This window comes from Hordeum vulgare, chromosome 4H, assembly GCF_904849725.1.
Source record: "Hordeum vulgare subsp. vulgare chromosome 4H, MorexV3_pseudomolecules_assembly, whole genome shotgun sequence".
Classification (NCBI taxonomy): Eukaryota; Viridiplantae; Streptophyta; class Magnoliopsida; order Poales; family Poaceae; genus Hordeum; species Hordeum vulgare.
Genome location: NC_058521.1, coordinates 579012654 through 579029822, shown reverse-complemented (window position 1 = coordinate 579029822; position 17169 = coordinate 579012654). Strand labels below are relative to the sequence as shown.

At 43.7% G+C, this 17169-nt stretch overlaps 1 protein-coding gene across 1 annotated transcript; it reads left to right on the top strand.

Moving 5' to 3' along the window:
• The first annotated feature begins 208 nt into the window (after positions 1-208).
• Positions 209-4488, top strand: LOC123447214 (potassium transporter 1-like). The gene is made up of 9 exons (XM_045123796.1): positions 209-531; positions 663-885; positions 1022-1270; positions 1444-1494; positions 1669-1929; positions 2035-2087; positions 2177-2291; positions 2889-3143; positions 3233-4488. The coding sequence occupies exons 1-9, from the start codon at positions 412-414 to the stop codon at positions 4216-4218; spliced, it is 2313 nt and encodes a 770-aa protein (XP_044979731.1). The 5' UTR covers positions 209-411; the 3' UTR covers positions 4219-4488.
• Positions 4489-17169: the final 12681 nt, after the last annotated feature.

The following is a 17169-nucleotide window of genomic DNA, read 5'->3' as shown; positions in this document are numbered from 1 at the left end:
TATGGATGCCTTTATCCGCGTGAATGAAACACCATTGACTTTCAAGTACTAAGTACCAAGTACCATGATAGAGAGGTATATGCTCTATACATACGTTTCCTTCTGCGTGATATCATAAGGCTTGATTAAAATAACAACAATGATTAGCCAGGTATGATAATATAACACATGGGTGCAAGGTCAGTGCCACCTCTCAAGCAAACGACAGTTTCATGTCAACTCTCAGGAGCAACCTCATGTGCTGGCTCAAATCTGCACCACACTGCACTGCGTCTGCGTGCCGCACTATTTAAACAAGCCCTCCGATCCCCATTTTCCTCCTCCAACACGAGCTACCTGCAGCTGCAGATCTTCTCCGGCAGCCTGCGTGCCTCGGAGCAAAACTGCAAGCTGCAGCACTGACTGAAGGAGATGTCGACCCAGGCGGAGGAGCCGCAGAGCACGGAGACAGTACCTGCCCCGCTCAAGCGCCACGACTCGCTGTGGGGTGATGCAGAGAAGGTGTCCCATTCCAATCACCATGGCTCCCGGGTATGTATATCATGTGTCCTTCTCCTGCAAATCGACGGTCATGTCAGTTGCAGTTGCAGGCAGCAATGTTGCATCTATTCATGTACCCCCTACTTAATTTCCTTTGGGCGACGCATGAATGATATATGCAGGTGAGCTGGGTCCGGACGCTGAGCCTCGCTTTCCAGAGCGTCGGCATCATCTACGGCGACATCGGGACGTCGCCGCTCTACGTCTACTCCAGCACCTTCCCCGACGGCATCAAGAACAACGACGACCTCCTGGGCGTCCTGTCGCTTATCATCTACACCCTCATCGTCATACCCATGCTCAAGTACGTCTTCATCGTGCTCTACGCAAATGACAACGGAGATGGTAAGCCCATTAGTTCACTCAAATTTGGGCAGGATATATAAAGCTGAAGCTGAACTGCATCCTGATTTGCACTATCCAGCATAGGAAACGGTGACAACTAGCTAAATTGCGCACCATGTACTGTTGATGGCTGTAGGTGGCACGTTTGCGCTTTACTCGCTGATATCACGGTATGCGAAGATCAGGATGATACCGGACCAACAGGCCGAGGATGCTGCCGTGTCGAATTACCGGATAGAAGCCCCAAACTCGCAGCTGAGGAGGGCGCAGTGGGCCAAGCAGAAGCTGGAATCTAGCAAGGCAGCCAAGATCGCACTCTTCACCCTCACCATCCTCGGCACATCCATGGTGATCGGCGATGGAACCCTGACGCCTGCAATTTCTGGTAATCAATCAATCAATCATGTATTAAAGAGAGCTGGCTAACTAGCTAGTCAACGCTATTAATTTAATTATGTTCTGCTCCTGGTAGGTAGCCAATATACAGAGTAGTAGTACCAGGGTTTATTCCAAAGAAAAGGAGTACTAATACTAACACACATATTTTGTTCATGGCAGTGCTGTCTGCAGTGGGTGGGATCAGAGAAAAAGCGCCGAGCCTGACTCAAAGTACGTGATCAAAGAAAGGATTATAGTAATTTGGTCAATATTTTGCTTCAATTGTCTTGCAAAAAACCCGTCCCCGCACATTTCTAAATCTTTCAGTTGAAAAGAAAACGGTTGCTTATTTCTTGTCAGTCCATCACACGTTGATCTAACGGCCTTGCATGGTTATTTGAACAGCACAAGTGGTCCTCATCTCGGTGGCGATCCTATTCATGCTCTTCTCGGTCCAGCGTTTCGGGACCGACAAGGTCGGCTACACATTTGCTCCAGTCATCTCAGTGTGGTTCCTTCTGATTGCTGGTATTGGGATGTACAACCTCGTCGTCCATGATATTGGTGTTCTACGGGCCTTCAATCCGATATATATAGTACAGTACTTCCAAAGGAATGGTAAGGAGGCATGGGTTTCACTTGGTGGAGTGATCTTGTGTGTCACAGGTAATTAATTGGGCTACCAATCTTTCTAACTGAAAAGATCATGTGCTGCCTGCCTGCCTGCCTGCAAGGCTATAATGCTTAATCTGAAATGAATTCAAATGACAGGCACAGAAGGTATGTTTGCTGACCTAGGACATTTCAACATCAGGGCTGTTCAGGTACTTCATTGTTTTACATATACATTTCTTTCTGAAGTAAGCATTTTTCCCCGTAGCTACAAGCTAAAACAGAACCATGCATCTCACAGATCAGCTTCAACTTTATCTTGTTCCCGGGGGTGGGACTGTGTTACATCGGGCAGGCCGCTTACCTGAGGAAATTCCCGGAGAACGTGGCAAACACCTTCTATAGATCTATCCCAGGTATAATAAATAAATAAATAAATAGACAAATTAAGTCTGACTACAGTTTTGCTTCATGCAGTAATATATGTAGCACTACTTGCTGGTAAAGAAAGATATATAAATGAGAAAGGTGTGATAGCACCCGGGTGCCTAGGCACCCTCTATGAACAGTAAAATCAAAAGAAAAAAAAAACAAAATCAAAAAAATCTGAAATTTGCAGCATCAAAGATGATCAAACTTTGTACATTTTTGCAAATTATCATGCCAAAATATCTTGTAGAGAAATATGTACAAACAAGTTTCAGATTTTGATGCTAAAAGTGCTCAAAACTTCAAGCATTGAAATCTTTTTCGTGTGTAGAGCTCCACGAATAGTTTTTTGGCATGAAAATTTGCAAACACCTACAAAGTTTCATCATCATTGATGCTGCAAAGTTTCAGAATTTTTTGATTTTGGTTTTTATTTTTTTCGATTTTACTGTTCATAGAGGGTGCCTAGGCACCTCTGCCGGGAGCTATTAAATGAATAGATATATTATATGTGTTATAGGAGCACAAGTAATCAAGATCAAGTATCAACTGATCCATGAATATGTACATATATGTTCCTGCAGCACCAATGTTCTGGCCAACCTTCATCGTTGCCATTCTTGCTGCCATCATTGCAAGCCAAGCTATGCTGTCCGGGGCATTTGCCATCCTCTCCAAGGCCTTGTCTCTCGGTTGCATGCCTAGGGTTCAAGTCATCCACACATCACACAAGTACGAGGGGCAGGTGTACATCCCTGAAGTGAACTTCATCATGGGATTGGCGAGCATCATAGTCACGGTCGTCTTCAAAACCACCACCAGCATCGGACATGCTTATGGTAAGAAGAATACTGTAGCTTATCTAGCTAGCCAGTGCGCGAGGTCCATTCCTTGAGACATCTGACATATGTTGCTGACACACACTCAGGGATCTGTGTCGTTACTACATTCATCATCACCACCCACCTGATGACTGTCGTGATGCTCCTCATATGGAAGAAGCACGTCATTTTCATCGCGCTCTTCTACATCGTGTTTGGCTCCATAGAGGTCATCTACCTCTCTTCCATACTGTCGAAATTTATCGAGGGCGGGTACCTCCCCATCTGCTTCGCACTGGTCGTGATGAGCCTGATGGCGGCATGGCACTACGTCCAAGTCAAGAGGTACTGGTACGAGCTCGATCACATCGTGCCTACTAGTGAATTGTCGGTGCTACTCAAGAAGAACGATGTGAGGAGGATCCCAGGGGTTGGCCTCCTCTACACGGAGCTGGTCCAGGGCATACCTCCAGTGTTCCCTCGGCTGATCGAGAGGATACCATCCGTGCACTCCATCTTCATGTTCATGTCCATCAAGCACCTGCCTATCCCACGTGTCCTGCCCGCAGAGAGGTTTCTCTTCCGGCAGGTCGGCCCGAGGGAGCAGCGGATGTTCCGCTGCGTGGCGCGGTATGGATATAGTGACACGCTGGAGGAGCCCAAGGAGTTTGTGATCTTTCTCATGAATGGGCTCAAGATGTTCATTCAAGAGGAGAGCGCATTCGCACACAACGAAGTGGCGGAGATCGCCACTGGTGGTGAAGTTTCAGGACGATCCACAAGCAATGTAGTGCACAGCGAGGAGGTGGTCCAAGCCAGGGTGAGCAGCCACTCGTCGGGGAGGATCGGTAGCTTCCATTCCAACCGGACAGTCGAGGAGGAGAAGGAACTGATCGACAAAGAGGTGGAACACGGGATGGTGTATCTGATGGGTGAGGCCAATGTCAGCGCCAAAGCCAACTCCTCGGTGTTCAAGAAGATGGTGGTCAACTATGTTTACACGTTCTTGAGGAAGAACTTGACGGAGGGGCACAAGGCACTAGCCATTCCGAAAGATCAGTTGCTCAAAGTTGGGGTCACATATGAGATATAGTGATTTTACCCCAAATGTGTAGGCATGATCAAGGATGGGTGACCTAAATCATGTGATTCTGGCTGTACGTAGTATTGACTTTGAAGGGCAAACAGGATATGTGTGTGTGCGAGCGCGCACGAGCGAGCGGGCCTTGTGTGCGTGGGCGCTTTTTTCTTTGGGGTTTGGTTTGATGGTTTTCTTTACGCTTTGATTTCTATGTGCAGTGTACTGTCATCTGAGCTGAATATAAGGGTGTTTTTTTTTTTTTTTGCATGAAATAAAATCTTGTTTTCCACTATCAACATGAGAAGTGACTAGTCCGCAATGCAGTGGCAGAGCCAGGATTTTCAACATTAATATGCAGAATATGCAGAGTTGCAACAAAATAATCTTAGAACAACAATGCAACATGAAAGTTCACAATTAACGACAATAAAAAAGTACAAATCGTTATATGTAACAACAACATATCCTGTAATTGATTTTTACATCGCAAAATCAATGACAAATCACAACTTAACTCTAAGATCCCCTTTCAGAAACGAGAAACAATGGCATCATCTTTTACTTGCATGCATAATTTAACGTTCAAGAAAAGCAACCAGGCAATCACTGAATGACGCAGAAACTGCAATGCATAAAATCCACTTTGCTTCTTCTCTGCTGCTGCACACTGCGAGCTACTCCTCCCTCGACCAGATGCAATTTGTAAAAAAGTTGCTGAAACTCAATTGACTTCTACAAGCCTACGGCGGACAAATTTGTTGAGTAAATAGGCAATTTTTCAAATGTATTAATCCATGAGATAATAACTAGTATGGCATTGACTAGACTAATGATGTACTGATCTTGAACTAACCTAGCACATAGTACGCATATAGTTGATACATCTATGCATGCAAGTAGTACTGCTAGGATAAATACGAACATGAGGATAAACGAGTCATACCCTCCAATAGGCCAGTTGGCCGTAGCAGCAGCGTTGGCGTTAGACGCGGCCGTAGCAGCAGCAGCATCCTCTGCCCTCTTCTTCTCAGCTTCAAGGGCGAGACGATGGGGATCGAATGGTGAAGACATGGCGATAACGAGGACGACGCGGATGTAGACGAAGCAGACGGACGGAGGCGAGCAGTCGCGTGATCGCTCCCCAAAAACCTAATCGCCCCTCTCCCATACAGGAACCGGAGAGGCGGGGTTTTGGAGGCCTGCTCTCCCGTCGACCATGTACGCGGTAAACGGGACGGAGTCGCCGGCGGCAGCAGCAGTCAAGGAACGAACGCGTGAGGCATATGTGATCTGGTTTTCGTGACGGCTAGGGTAGGCGTTATCCTGCTTATGTAGGCGGCTGGGCGGAGAGACGCGGGCCGAACCCACGTCCGAGTCGGTAACAACCCATCATCCGACGTCTCGGATCGTGCCGTGTCCGTTACGTATTCTCCGTTCGTGGCCGACAAAAATAAACGCGTAGGTATGAAGAGATACCCTTATAAAGGGGTCCAATTTCTTCTCCACTAGCGGGGTGGGACTAAACTTCCCACCACCACCTTGTCATGCCACCACCTACATGGGCCCTTGGAGATTTTCTGAAATTCTCTTATGGGCCTAAGGCCCACTACTAATTTCAACAATCCCCCACCAGATCTCAAGGGCACATCGTGTTCCCTCGTTCCAATCAATGTTTTAATATACCAGCATTTCAGTGAAGACCTGTTAAGGTTGAGCTTCACCTAGAGCAAGCAGCTACACTCCTTTACAACTGAACAATGGACTATGCCTTGAATTGTTAGTTTGGTGTAAAGAAGCTTCACCACAAGCCTTACTAGTACTAGGCTGCCAAAGGTGACCCCTCGGGTGGAGCATATTAGTCACACTCCTAGCCTATTCATGAGTTTACTAGAGATCACCCAAATCTCATAGACTGTGACCAGCAGTCAAGCTCATATAGGTGTGTTCCTCCAAAGATCGCTCTGTAGGACAGCATCTTGCTTACACATAAGCTTTAGAACACATTAAGACAGTAGTCATCCTACCATACAGTACCCGAGAGCATTGCATCTCCAATGGAGTGGGTTAGTAAAGTTACTCTCCTCAGTTCACCACTGGCTTGTTTTCCCAGGTCCTACTTCACGGGATCTCCGATCATATAGGTTGGGTTACTACCATGGAAACTCATGTGGGTCTCATACACATCTCCCTCGATGCACTATCTATCACAACACGTGATAGCCCTTTAGTAAAGGGATCTGCCAGATTCTTAGCCGTTTGGATGTAATCCAACGCTATCACTCTGGAGTTTCTCAAACGTCTGACAGACTTCAATCTCATTTTTATATGTTTGTTGGACTTCATATTGTCCTTTGAACTCTTCACTTTGACAATAACCGTCCGATTATCGCAGTTCATAAGGATAGCCGGAACCGGCTTCTCAACCACAGGTAAGTCCATCAAAAGATCTCGAAGAAATTCTGCTTCGACACCAGATGTGTCTAATGCTGTTAATTCTGCTTCCATTATCGATCTCGTTAAGATCGTTTGCTTGCAAGACTTCCAGGAAACAACACCACCCCAAGAGTAAACATATACCCGGTAGTGGCCTTCATCTCATCAGCATCAGAGATCCAATTCGCATCACTATACCCTTCAAGTACCGATGGGTATCCCGTATAGTGAAGTCCGTGGTTGACAGTACCTTTCAGGTAGCGCATAATTATTTCAACAGCACGCCAATGAACATCGCCCGGGTTTGCAAAAAACCGGCTAAGTTTGCTCACAGCGAACGTGATGTCAGGCCTCGTTGCGCTAGCTAGGTACATAAGCGAACCGATAATTTGAGAGAATCTCAATTGATCTATAGTTGTGCCTTTAAACTTTCGAATAAGCACACTAGGATCATATGGTGTTTGAGAAATTTTGCAGTTTGAATATCCAAAGCGACTTAAAATCTTCTCAACATAGTGGGATTGCAGAAGTGTAATCCCACCCTCATCATCTCTCAAAAGCTTGATGTTCAAGATAACATCAGCCACCCCAAGGTCCTTCATCTCAAAGTTTTGAGACAGAAAATACTTAACCTCCTCAATTACTTTGAGGTTGGTTCCAAATATCCGTATGTCATCAACATACAAGCACAATATAACTCCTTCGCCCCCACCATGGCGATAGTATACACATTTGTCAGCTTCATTAACAACGAAGCCAACAGATGTCAGAGTTGTATTAAACTTCTCATGCCATTGCTTAGGTGCTTGTCTCAGACCATATAAAGATTTCAGCAACTTACACACCTTTCCTTCCTGACCTTCTATCACAAAGCCATCTGGCTGTTGCATATAGATTTCCTCATTTAGCTCTCCATTCAGGAAAGCCGTCTTAACGTCCATTTGATGAACGAGAAGATCATGAGAGGCCACCAATGAGAGTAGTACTCGAATGGTGGTCAGTATAGCCACATGTGAGTAAGTATCAAAGAAATCTTCTTCTTCTTTCTGGGCATAGCCCTTGGCCACAAGCCTAGCCTTGTACTTTTCAATCGTACCATCGGGCCTAAGCTTCTTTTTGAACACCCACTTGCATCCCAATGGTTTGCAACCATAGGGACGATCAGTGATTTCCCATGTCCCGTTAGCCATGATGGAATCCATCTCGCTACGAACCGCAGCTTTCCAGTAGTCAACATCTGGAGAAGCATACGCTTCTAAAATAGAAGTGGGATTATCATCCACGAGGTATACGAAGAAATCATCACCAAAGGTCTTTGCAGTCCTTTGTCTCTTGCCCCTACCAAGGGTTTCCTTGACATCCTCCTCGGGATTATCATCATGTGTTTGTTCATAATATTCCATAGGAATGGCAGGCTCGGGAGTTATCTCAGATTCCTGTCTAGAAGTGCTTTGCATATCTCTCATGGGAAATATATCCTCAAAGAATGTAGCATCCCTCGACTCCATTATTGTACCGACCTTCACGTCGGGTACCTCAGATTTCACTACTAGAAATCTATAGCCTACGACATTCTTAGCGTATCCCAAGTTAACACAGTCCACAGTCTTTGGTCCAAGCTTACGCTTCTTGGGGATCGGTACATTGACTTTCGCCAAGCAGCCCCAAGTACGTAAGTACGAGAGCGTCGTCCTTCTCTTCGACCACTCCTCATAAGGAGTGACTTCGTTATCTTTTGTAGGAACCTTATTCAGGACATGACACGCAATCAATATAGCCTCCCCCCACCATGCCTTGGATAAACCCGATGTATCTAACATGGTGTTAACCAAATCAGTTAGAGTACGGTTTTTCCGCTCGGCAACCCCGTTTGACTGGGGTGAATAGGGAGGCGTCCTCTCATGAATAATGTCGTGTTCCGCACAAAAGGAATCAAACTCGTTTGAGAAGTACTCTCCACCACGGTTAGACCAGACTCGTTTAATTTTCTTTTCAAGTTGATTCTCAACTTCTGCCTTATAGATTTTAAAGTAATGTAGAGCCTCATCTTTAGTATTTAACATATACACATAGCAATATCTAGTGGAATCATCTATCAATGTCATGAAGTATTTCTTTCCACCTTTAGTCAACACACCAATCATCTCACAAAGATCAGAATGTATGAGTTCTAATGGTGCCAAGTGTCTCTCCTCTGCAGCCTTGTGAGGCTTGCGAGGTTGCTTTGCTTGCACACACGAATGGCACTTAGAACCTTTGGCTAAAGTGAAAGTTGGGATTAAATTCAGTTTTGCTAGCCACGACATAACACCGAAACTTATATGACAAAGACGTGAATGCCAAACTTCAGATTCATTAACACTCGAATGAATATTGTTCACGACTTTATTAAAAAAATCTGCAAGGGAAAGGCGGAACAGACCTCCGCATTCATAACCTTTTCCAACGAAAAGTCCATATTTCGTAACAACTACTTTATTAGACTCAAAGACCAACTTAAACCCTTCTCTACACAGAAGGGAGACACTAACGAGATTCTTCTTGATGGCGGGGACATGTGCACGTTCTTCAGCTGCACGATCCTTCCCGAAGTAAACTTCAGATCGACCGTGCCAACACCAAGAACAGAAGCACTCGCGCCATTCCCCATCAATACGGACCCGCGACCGGTGGCCTGATAAGAAGAAAACAATGATATGTCAGCACACACATGAATATTTGCACCCGTGTCGACCCACCAATCGGTGGACTGACAAACTGAAAATACAGTAAGTAAATTACCGTACCCAGATGCACCACTTTCATTGTTTCTCACAATCATATTGGCAGACTTGGAGTCCTGCGTCGACTTCTTGTACTTGTTTGTGCATTTGTTCGCCCAATGTTCCTCTGAACCACAAGTATAGCAGCCATCTCCCTTCTTATTCTTCTTGAAGGTCTTCTTTTCCTTCTTCTTGAAGTCGGTATTCTGTTGGACAGAATTCTTTCCCTTGGGATTGTGGGAATTGAAGTTCCTCTGATGTACCATATTGGTAGCAGAAGAGCTTTCCATCGCTTTTCCATTGGATTCCTTTGCTCTCGAGTTCTGCTCAACACTCAGATGGCCGATGATGTCCTCTACTGAGAACTCACGTCTCTGATGTTTCAGAGTAGTAGCAAAGTTCCTCCAGGAATTAGGGAGCTTAGCAACTATACAGCCAGCGACAAACTTTCCCGGCAAATTGCACTTAAGAACCTCAAGTTCTTTAGCTATGCATATTATCTCATGAGCCTGTTCCAATACATAACGATTGTCAACCATCTTGTAATCGTGCAACTGCTCCATAACATACATCTCACTCCCAGCATCGGTGGCCCCGAATTTAAATTCGAGCGCCTCCCACAGATCTTTGGCAACATGCATATGTAAGTATGCGTCAACCAGCTTATCTCCGATCACGCTTATGACTGCTCCAATGAATAGGACGGTGGCCTCCGCGAACATCTTCTCCTGTTCAGGAGAGATCGTTCCCGTTGGAGTGACACCGGCTACCCAGAACACGTTCATAGCCGTGAGCCATAAGGTGGTTCTCGTTTGCCAACGCTTGAAATAAGTACCGGTAAAATTGTCCGGTTTCAGTGCAGCAGCAAAACCATTACTCGAAAAATTCCTACACATATTAGGTTTTTGGATTGTTGAGTAAATAGGCAATTTGCCGAGTGTATTAATCCACGAGATAATAACTAGCATGACATTGACTAGATTAATGATGTACTGATCTTGAACTAACCTAGCACATACTACGCATATAGTTGATACATCTATGCATCCAAGTATTACTTCTAGGATAAATACGAACATGAGGATAAACGAGTCATACCCTCCAATAGGCCAGTTGGCCGCAGCAGCGTTGGCGTTGGGCGCGGCCTTAGCAGCAGCAGCATCCTCTGCCCTCTTCTTCTCAGCTTCAAGGGCGAGACGATCGGGCTCGGATGGTGAAGACATGGCGATGACGAGGACGACGCGGATGTAGACGAAGCAGACGGACGGAGGCGAGCACCTAATCGCCCCTCTCCCGTACAGGAACCGGAGAGGCGGGGTTTCGGAGGCCTGCTCTCCCGTCGACCGTCTACGCGGTAAACGGGACGGAGTCGCCGGCGGCAGCAGCAGTCAAGGAACGGACGCGTGAGGCAGATGTGATCTGGTTTTCGTGACGGCTAGGGTAGGCGTTAGCCTGCTTATGTAGGCAGCTGGGCGGAGAGACGTTGCCGTGTCCATTACGTATTCTCCGTTCCTGACCGACAAGCTCGGCTCGGCTCATTCCCGCGGCGCGGCGAGGCGTGCCGTGGCGAGGCGGGCGGCGGAGGAGGAGTGCGCAAGGGCACCTTCTCTTCTCACTCTCCAATAGCATGTGGAAGAGAGACCCTTATAAAGGGGTCCAATTTCTTCTCCACTAGCGGGGTGGGACAAAACTTCCCACCACCACCTTGTCATGCCACCACCTACATGGGCCCTTGAAGATTTTCTAAAATTCTCTTATGGGCCTAAGGCCCACTACTAATTTCGACAAAATTAATAGATGTGGATCACCCTCTATTCTCGGTTGGAGAATTCAGAGACCTAGAAGAAGATTGGAAAACTCACAACTGATTGTCTGACTACTATCTCCGCAGCGGCGCTGCCCTCCGCCGGCCAATCGAGCAATCAGCCGTAGCCGGGCTCTCAGATTGCCGTTGCCGAGGAGTGGCGCGGGACAACGTGATGAGGACGGCGCAAGTGGCCGAACGGGCCGTGGTGACAGAGAGGGCAGACGGTGTGCGGCCGTGTGGCGGCGCTGGCGCCCGGAGCATGTGCGGAAGCGGCAGTGGTTGGAGGAAGCCTTCTAGCAAGACCTTGAACGAATGTTTATTGGGCCGGCACACTAAGAAACCACTTCACGAACTCGGTTTATCGGCTTTTTTTACCATTTTACTAGCTTGGTTCTGGTCCAGCCCAGAGCGGGGCGCTCGCCCGCTCCGGGGGTCTCGCATGAGCGTTGTTTCAGTCGTGTTGATTTAAAAAAATAGGAAAGCAAATAAATCAAAAAAAAATAAAAAAAAACGAAACAAATCGAGAGTCCAAAACGATCCACGAATTTTGAAAAAGTTCATTTAAATTTTCGAAAACCTCATTGAATTTGAAAAATAGTTCACCGATTTCTGAAAAAGTTTATCAATTTTGAAAAAAGTTCACGATTTTGAAAACAATTCATTGAATTTTGAAAAAGGTTCACAAATTGTTGGGAAATGTTCATGAAATTTGAAAAAAATCACCAATTTTAGAAAATATTCATCAAATTTTAAAGTTGTTCACCTATTTAGGATAAAAATCATCGAATTTGAAAAAAACATCAACTTTCAAAACAGTTCAACGAATTTCAGAATCATATTTGAACAAAAGTTCAAAAATAAGAAAACAGTTCATCATTTAAAAAAAGAACAAATTCAATGAACTCTTTTCAAATTGTTGAACCAGGTCAAAGAAAAAAACAAAAGAAAAAATAATTGAACCAGGTCAAGAAAAAAGGAAAAGAAAAAAGAATAAAGAATAAAAGAAGAATGAAAGAATAAAATATACTAGAAAATGATTTAATTTATTGGAGGCTGCTTCGTGGTGTGGTGGTTGCTTGAGCGTGTCAGTATGATGGAGATCCAAGATTCGAATCGTGCTCAACACGTTCATTTTTTACGAATAAAAACATCGGGAAAAACCCTACATGGCCCGGCCCATCACGGGGACGCTGCAGGCGCCCATTTGCTAAATTGCACTGTAACGGAATCCTGTGGCGCCAAATAGGATTTGGCCAAACAGCGTGTGCATTGCCACGGGAGAAACAAATTTTATAATTTTTAATGGTTATTACCACATTTTGCCGCATCACTCAGATACACAACCACTCTCATTTTCATGAAATCACAAATATTTTTAAAAATCATGGACATTTTTTAAACTCATGAACATATTTGTAATCATGAAGATTTTCCAAATCGGAAACAATTTCGAAAATCATGAATACCTCTTGAATTCATGAACATTTTAGAATATTTGCTAATATATTTTTTAAATGTGAAAAATTTCAAAACATTTTTCTTGAAATGCCTAATATCTTTTTGGGTAATTGGTGGAACATTTTTCGAAATTGATGTTTTTTTCTAAATCCATGATCTTTTTTGAATCAGCAAACATTTTATTAGTCAATAAACATTTTTTTTAATTTAGCAAGAGTTTTTGAGTGTTTAGGACATATGTCAATTGAAGAACATTTTTTGAATTGGCCAAATATTTTTGAATTTCGTTAAAAAATAATAATTGAACTTTTCTACAAAATCAGGAGTTCGTTTCTATTTCCTGAACAATTAATTTTAAAGTTGCAAACATTTCTTGAATATGCAAACATTTTTAAAAAATCGCACATATTTTTTGAATCCACAAACATTTATGAAATATTAAATATTATTTTGGAATATATTTTAAATTTTAGAACCTTTTTTGTGTTTCGAAATTATATAAAGAAAAATACTAAACAATGACAAAAAAGAAAAAGAAATTTTAAGAACAGGTCGTGCGTACATGGGCTGGCCCAAATAGGCGAGTTGTGTCTTCTCCTGACGCGCAAGGGCAGTATAGGAAGTTCCTACTACATGGCCCGACCCAGGTCGAGATTTCTGTGTATAATTAACATGCAGGATAATAGCATATTTGAAATCTATACATTGTTTTGAGGGATTTCCATATATAACGTATTTAATTTGAAGTTAAGGTTAAAAAGATATGATTTCTGAAGTATTTTGAATTCTTTTAAGATAAAAAGCAACATCAGCTATACCAGGCGAGAGAACAATATCCTACGCCAACGGATTTTAAAGAGAAAAAGAAAAAAGGTTTTTTGTGTTTCCAAATTATATAAAGAAAAATACTAAACAATGACAAAAAAGAAAAAGAAATTTTAAGAACAGGTCGTCCGTACATGGGCTGGCCCAAATAGGCGAGTTGTGTCTTCTCCTGACGCGCAAGGGCAGTATAGGAAGTTCCTACTACATGGCCCGACCCAGGTCGAGATTTCTGTGTATAATTAACATGCAGGATAATAGCATATTTGAAATCTATACATTGTTTTGAGGGATTTCCATATATAACGTATTTAATTTGAAGTTAAGGTTAAAAAGATATAATTTTTAAAGTATTTTGAATTCTTTTAAGATAAAAAAGCAACATCAGCTATACCAGGCGAGAGAACAATATCCTACGCCAACGGATTTTAAAGAGAAAAAGAAAAAAGGTGGCAAGTGGGATTTGAACCCAGGTCTTTGGGCTCGCACAGCAAGAGTGAAACCACCCTGCTACTTGGTTGTTTGTGATTATACCTGGGCATGGCAGAAAAATCTCGGGTCGAGCCGGGCCTATATGTCCCATCGGGTCGGGTTCGGGCTGGAAACTTGAGCCTGATGGTCACGTTGGACCGGGCTCGGGCCTACCAAAAATAAAATTAAGACGCTGTTGTGCCGGGCCAGTCGGGCTTTTTTTGACTTGGGCCGGGCTTGGGCCCAAAATCCAGTCCCGACGATCGGACCAGGTCAGACTCGAGCCTGGGTTTTAGCACCGGGATTTTTTTGGCCCGACTCGAAACCCGGCCCCGCCTGGAAAATGCCCAGGCATATTTGCGAAAGAAAAAGGGTTCACGCGAGATAACATAAATCCGACGGCTTCTAGCGAAGAGAAACAACGAATTGTTTAAGGAATGTGGGTTCAGTTACCATAAAATAGAAGGGTGTTTTCGCAAAAGTGTCGCGATGACAGACGACCGGCAGTTATCCCTGCTTTATTTTATATATATATATATATATATATATATATATATATATATATATATATATATATATATATATATATATAAGATTTATTTTTTATTTTTTCATGCTTTCTTTTCTTCTTCTATTCTTTAATATTTACTAGCCGTGGTGCATATACACGTACTATCCAAATTTCAGTTGACACTTTGAAGCGGAGGACAGCGTACCGACTACCTAGAATACCGGGTGATCTCGTCAATGCAGACTGCTTCACCGATCTCCTTGACGCAGAGTGCCGCAGATCGTCTAGAGTCTAGACGTCGCATGCCGCGGATATTCTCAGCGTCCCGAGCAGGACGGCGGGCTGTGCAGCTATGGCGCGCGCGGAGACGGCGCGAGCAGCAAGCAGCCTAGTGGCGCCAGCGAGGGCTGCTTCAGTAGCCACTCTTATCGACATCCTCAAGTAGTTGTCTCCTGTTCTTCAATTCACTACTAGCTGAACTTCACAGGAGACCAGAACCTGTAGCCGCGGGCTGGCTCGAGTGCCCGCGGTGGGCCGCCTCGGCCGTGTAGTAGGCTCTCCTCACGAGCTCCTCGCGGAAGATGGCGTGCCGCGACTGCGCGCCAGCGAGCACGGCGGCCGCGGCCATGGGAGCGGCGGGGCCGGCTTCCTCGCGCCCCGCCACGGTGGCGTGGGCTCGTCTCGCGGACGGCGGGCTTCGGTAGGGGCACGGAAGGGCCCCCCTTGGTCGGAGGCGCGCGCAAAGGAGAGGGAGGGCGGGGTCCGGCACCGGGTCGCCTGCAGCTCGTCGGCGAAGGCCGGGGCACCGCGGGGGAGGAGCTCGAGCGCGGCGTCGAGAGGCGGTGGTGGGGGCGGCACTTGACGGAGCAGGCGACCGCCACCGACATGGCTGCTGGTTGGCTTGGCGAGCTAGGGTTTGGCAAGGGGAGTTGGTGAAGATTGAAGAAAGAGGCCCCTGAACTGCGGGTTAGTTTGGATTAAATATAGGGTGGTTTGTGTAAAATGTAAAAAACGATTCATTTTTTGACTTAAATCCGGACTGCGGGTTGATTTCAGGAAACGTCGGGGGCTTTTTTGTAAATGTCGTGGTGGGTTTTCCGACGAAAGCAATAGCCGCTTTATTATTAGGTATAGATATTTTTTTAACACGGTATAATCAAAGTCGTTGATATATCCCACTGTACGAATATCGCTAGAAGCCTGAAATAAATTTAGAATGAACGAATATCGTGAGAAACCTGAAATAAATTAAGAACGAATGCAGGCATCAATGACAAGTCTAGGACTTGAACCCTGATGGCCTGATGATAGCACGGTTCATCTAACCATCCAATCACACATTGGTTCATCTATTTACATTTATCTTTATATCTATTTACCTTCATTACGCATTTTAAATAAAAGCTCCTGCTTTTTTGAAAATTAACCAGCATTTTAGTTTTAATGCAGATTTTCGCTTTTGCAGAAAACTCATTTGTGTTAATCAACCAACATTCCAGTTTTACGTTAGCCTCCCCTGATATTTTTGTTAATGAACTTGTAGCCCATATGAACTATTTAAAAAAATTCTATATTTTTAAAACCGTAACTCTAAGATAAACATGTTATATATGAAATTTGATTAGAAAATGTGTATAATCTGAATACGATGTTTATTTTAACAGTTAGACATTTTTAAAATGCTATTCAAGATGCAATCTTAATCAATAGCGCATGATTCATTTTTCTCCGTATTGGTTCCCAACTGAATTGGAAATGAACACTTCAGGAAAACCAGACTGGAGATGAAATAAACCATTTATAACCATGCATACACACCTCGTCAAAACCTCACATGAAACTAAGCAGATTTATCATCTTATATCGAAAGAGGGATGCCTTAGGATTGACCACATCCAAACATGTTGTGATTGTGTGAGCACTAAGGCCACCATCGACGAGGGTGAGCATGGGGATAAACAGAAACACGAATAGGATGCAATGTGTTGAAATAAAAGATGTGGACCTATTGGGGTCTTGAGTCATGATTAATTGGTTCGGGACGTGCAATATATTTTGTTCTCCGGTTGCAACACACGGTTTCTTTTGCTAGTACTACTTAAAAAGTACATTATTTTTTATTAGTCATCGTACTTCGTCCAACTTTACATACATTCGCCTTCCCTTCCTCCCTCCAATTTAATTTTCCCCCTCTCATTTATGTTTTCTCACCAATTTTCCTTAAAAACCATCTTAATTGGCCAATCTTTTATTGAATTACAAAATAAATTTATGTTTTATTTGGAAGCCAATAAGTTCTTACAAAATAAATTGTTACCAAATAAAATCCTTAAAAATATTTAGCTAGATAAATATCTAGCAGGATTTGATACACATTATTTACAAATCACATTAATATGGGTAGATAAATCATGGATTAATATACTAGTATACTTACGTCTCTTTGCAACACATGGGCAATTATTTTAACTAACTAAGAAATATGCAAATATATTTTGAATGTGTAATAAGTATTTTTCAAAGTGGTTTCATATTTTAAATTATATAAATGATTTAAATTAGACAATGATCAATGTTTAATGAATTATAATGATGTTTTAGTTGCACCAAGAATATTTTTATTTATATGATGGATAGTTTTAAATACATGATAAATATATTTTTGTGATAGATAGTGCTTTAATACACAATGGACCTTT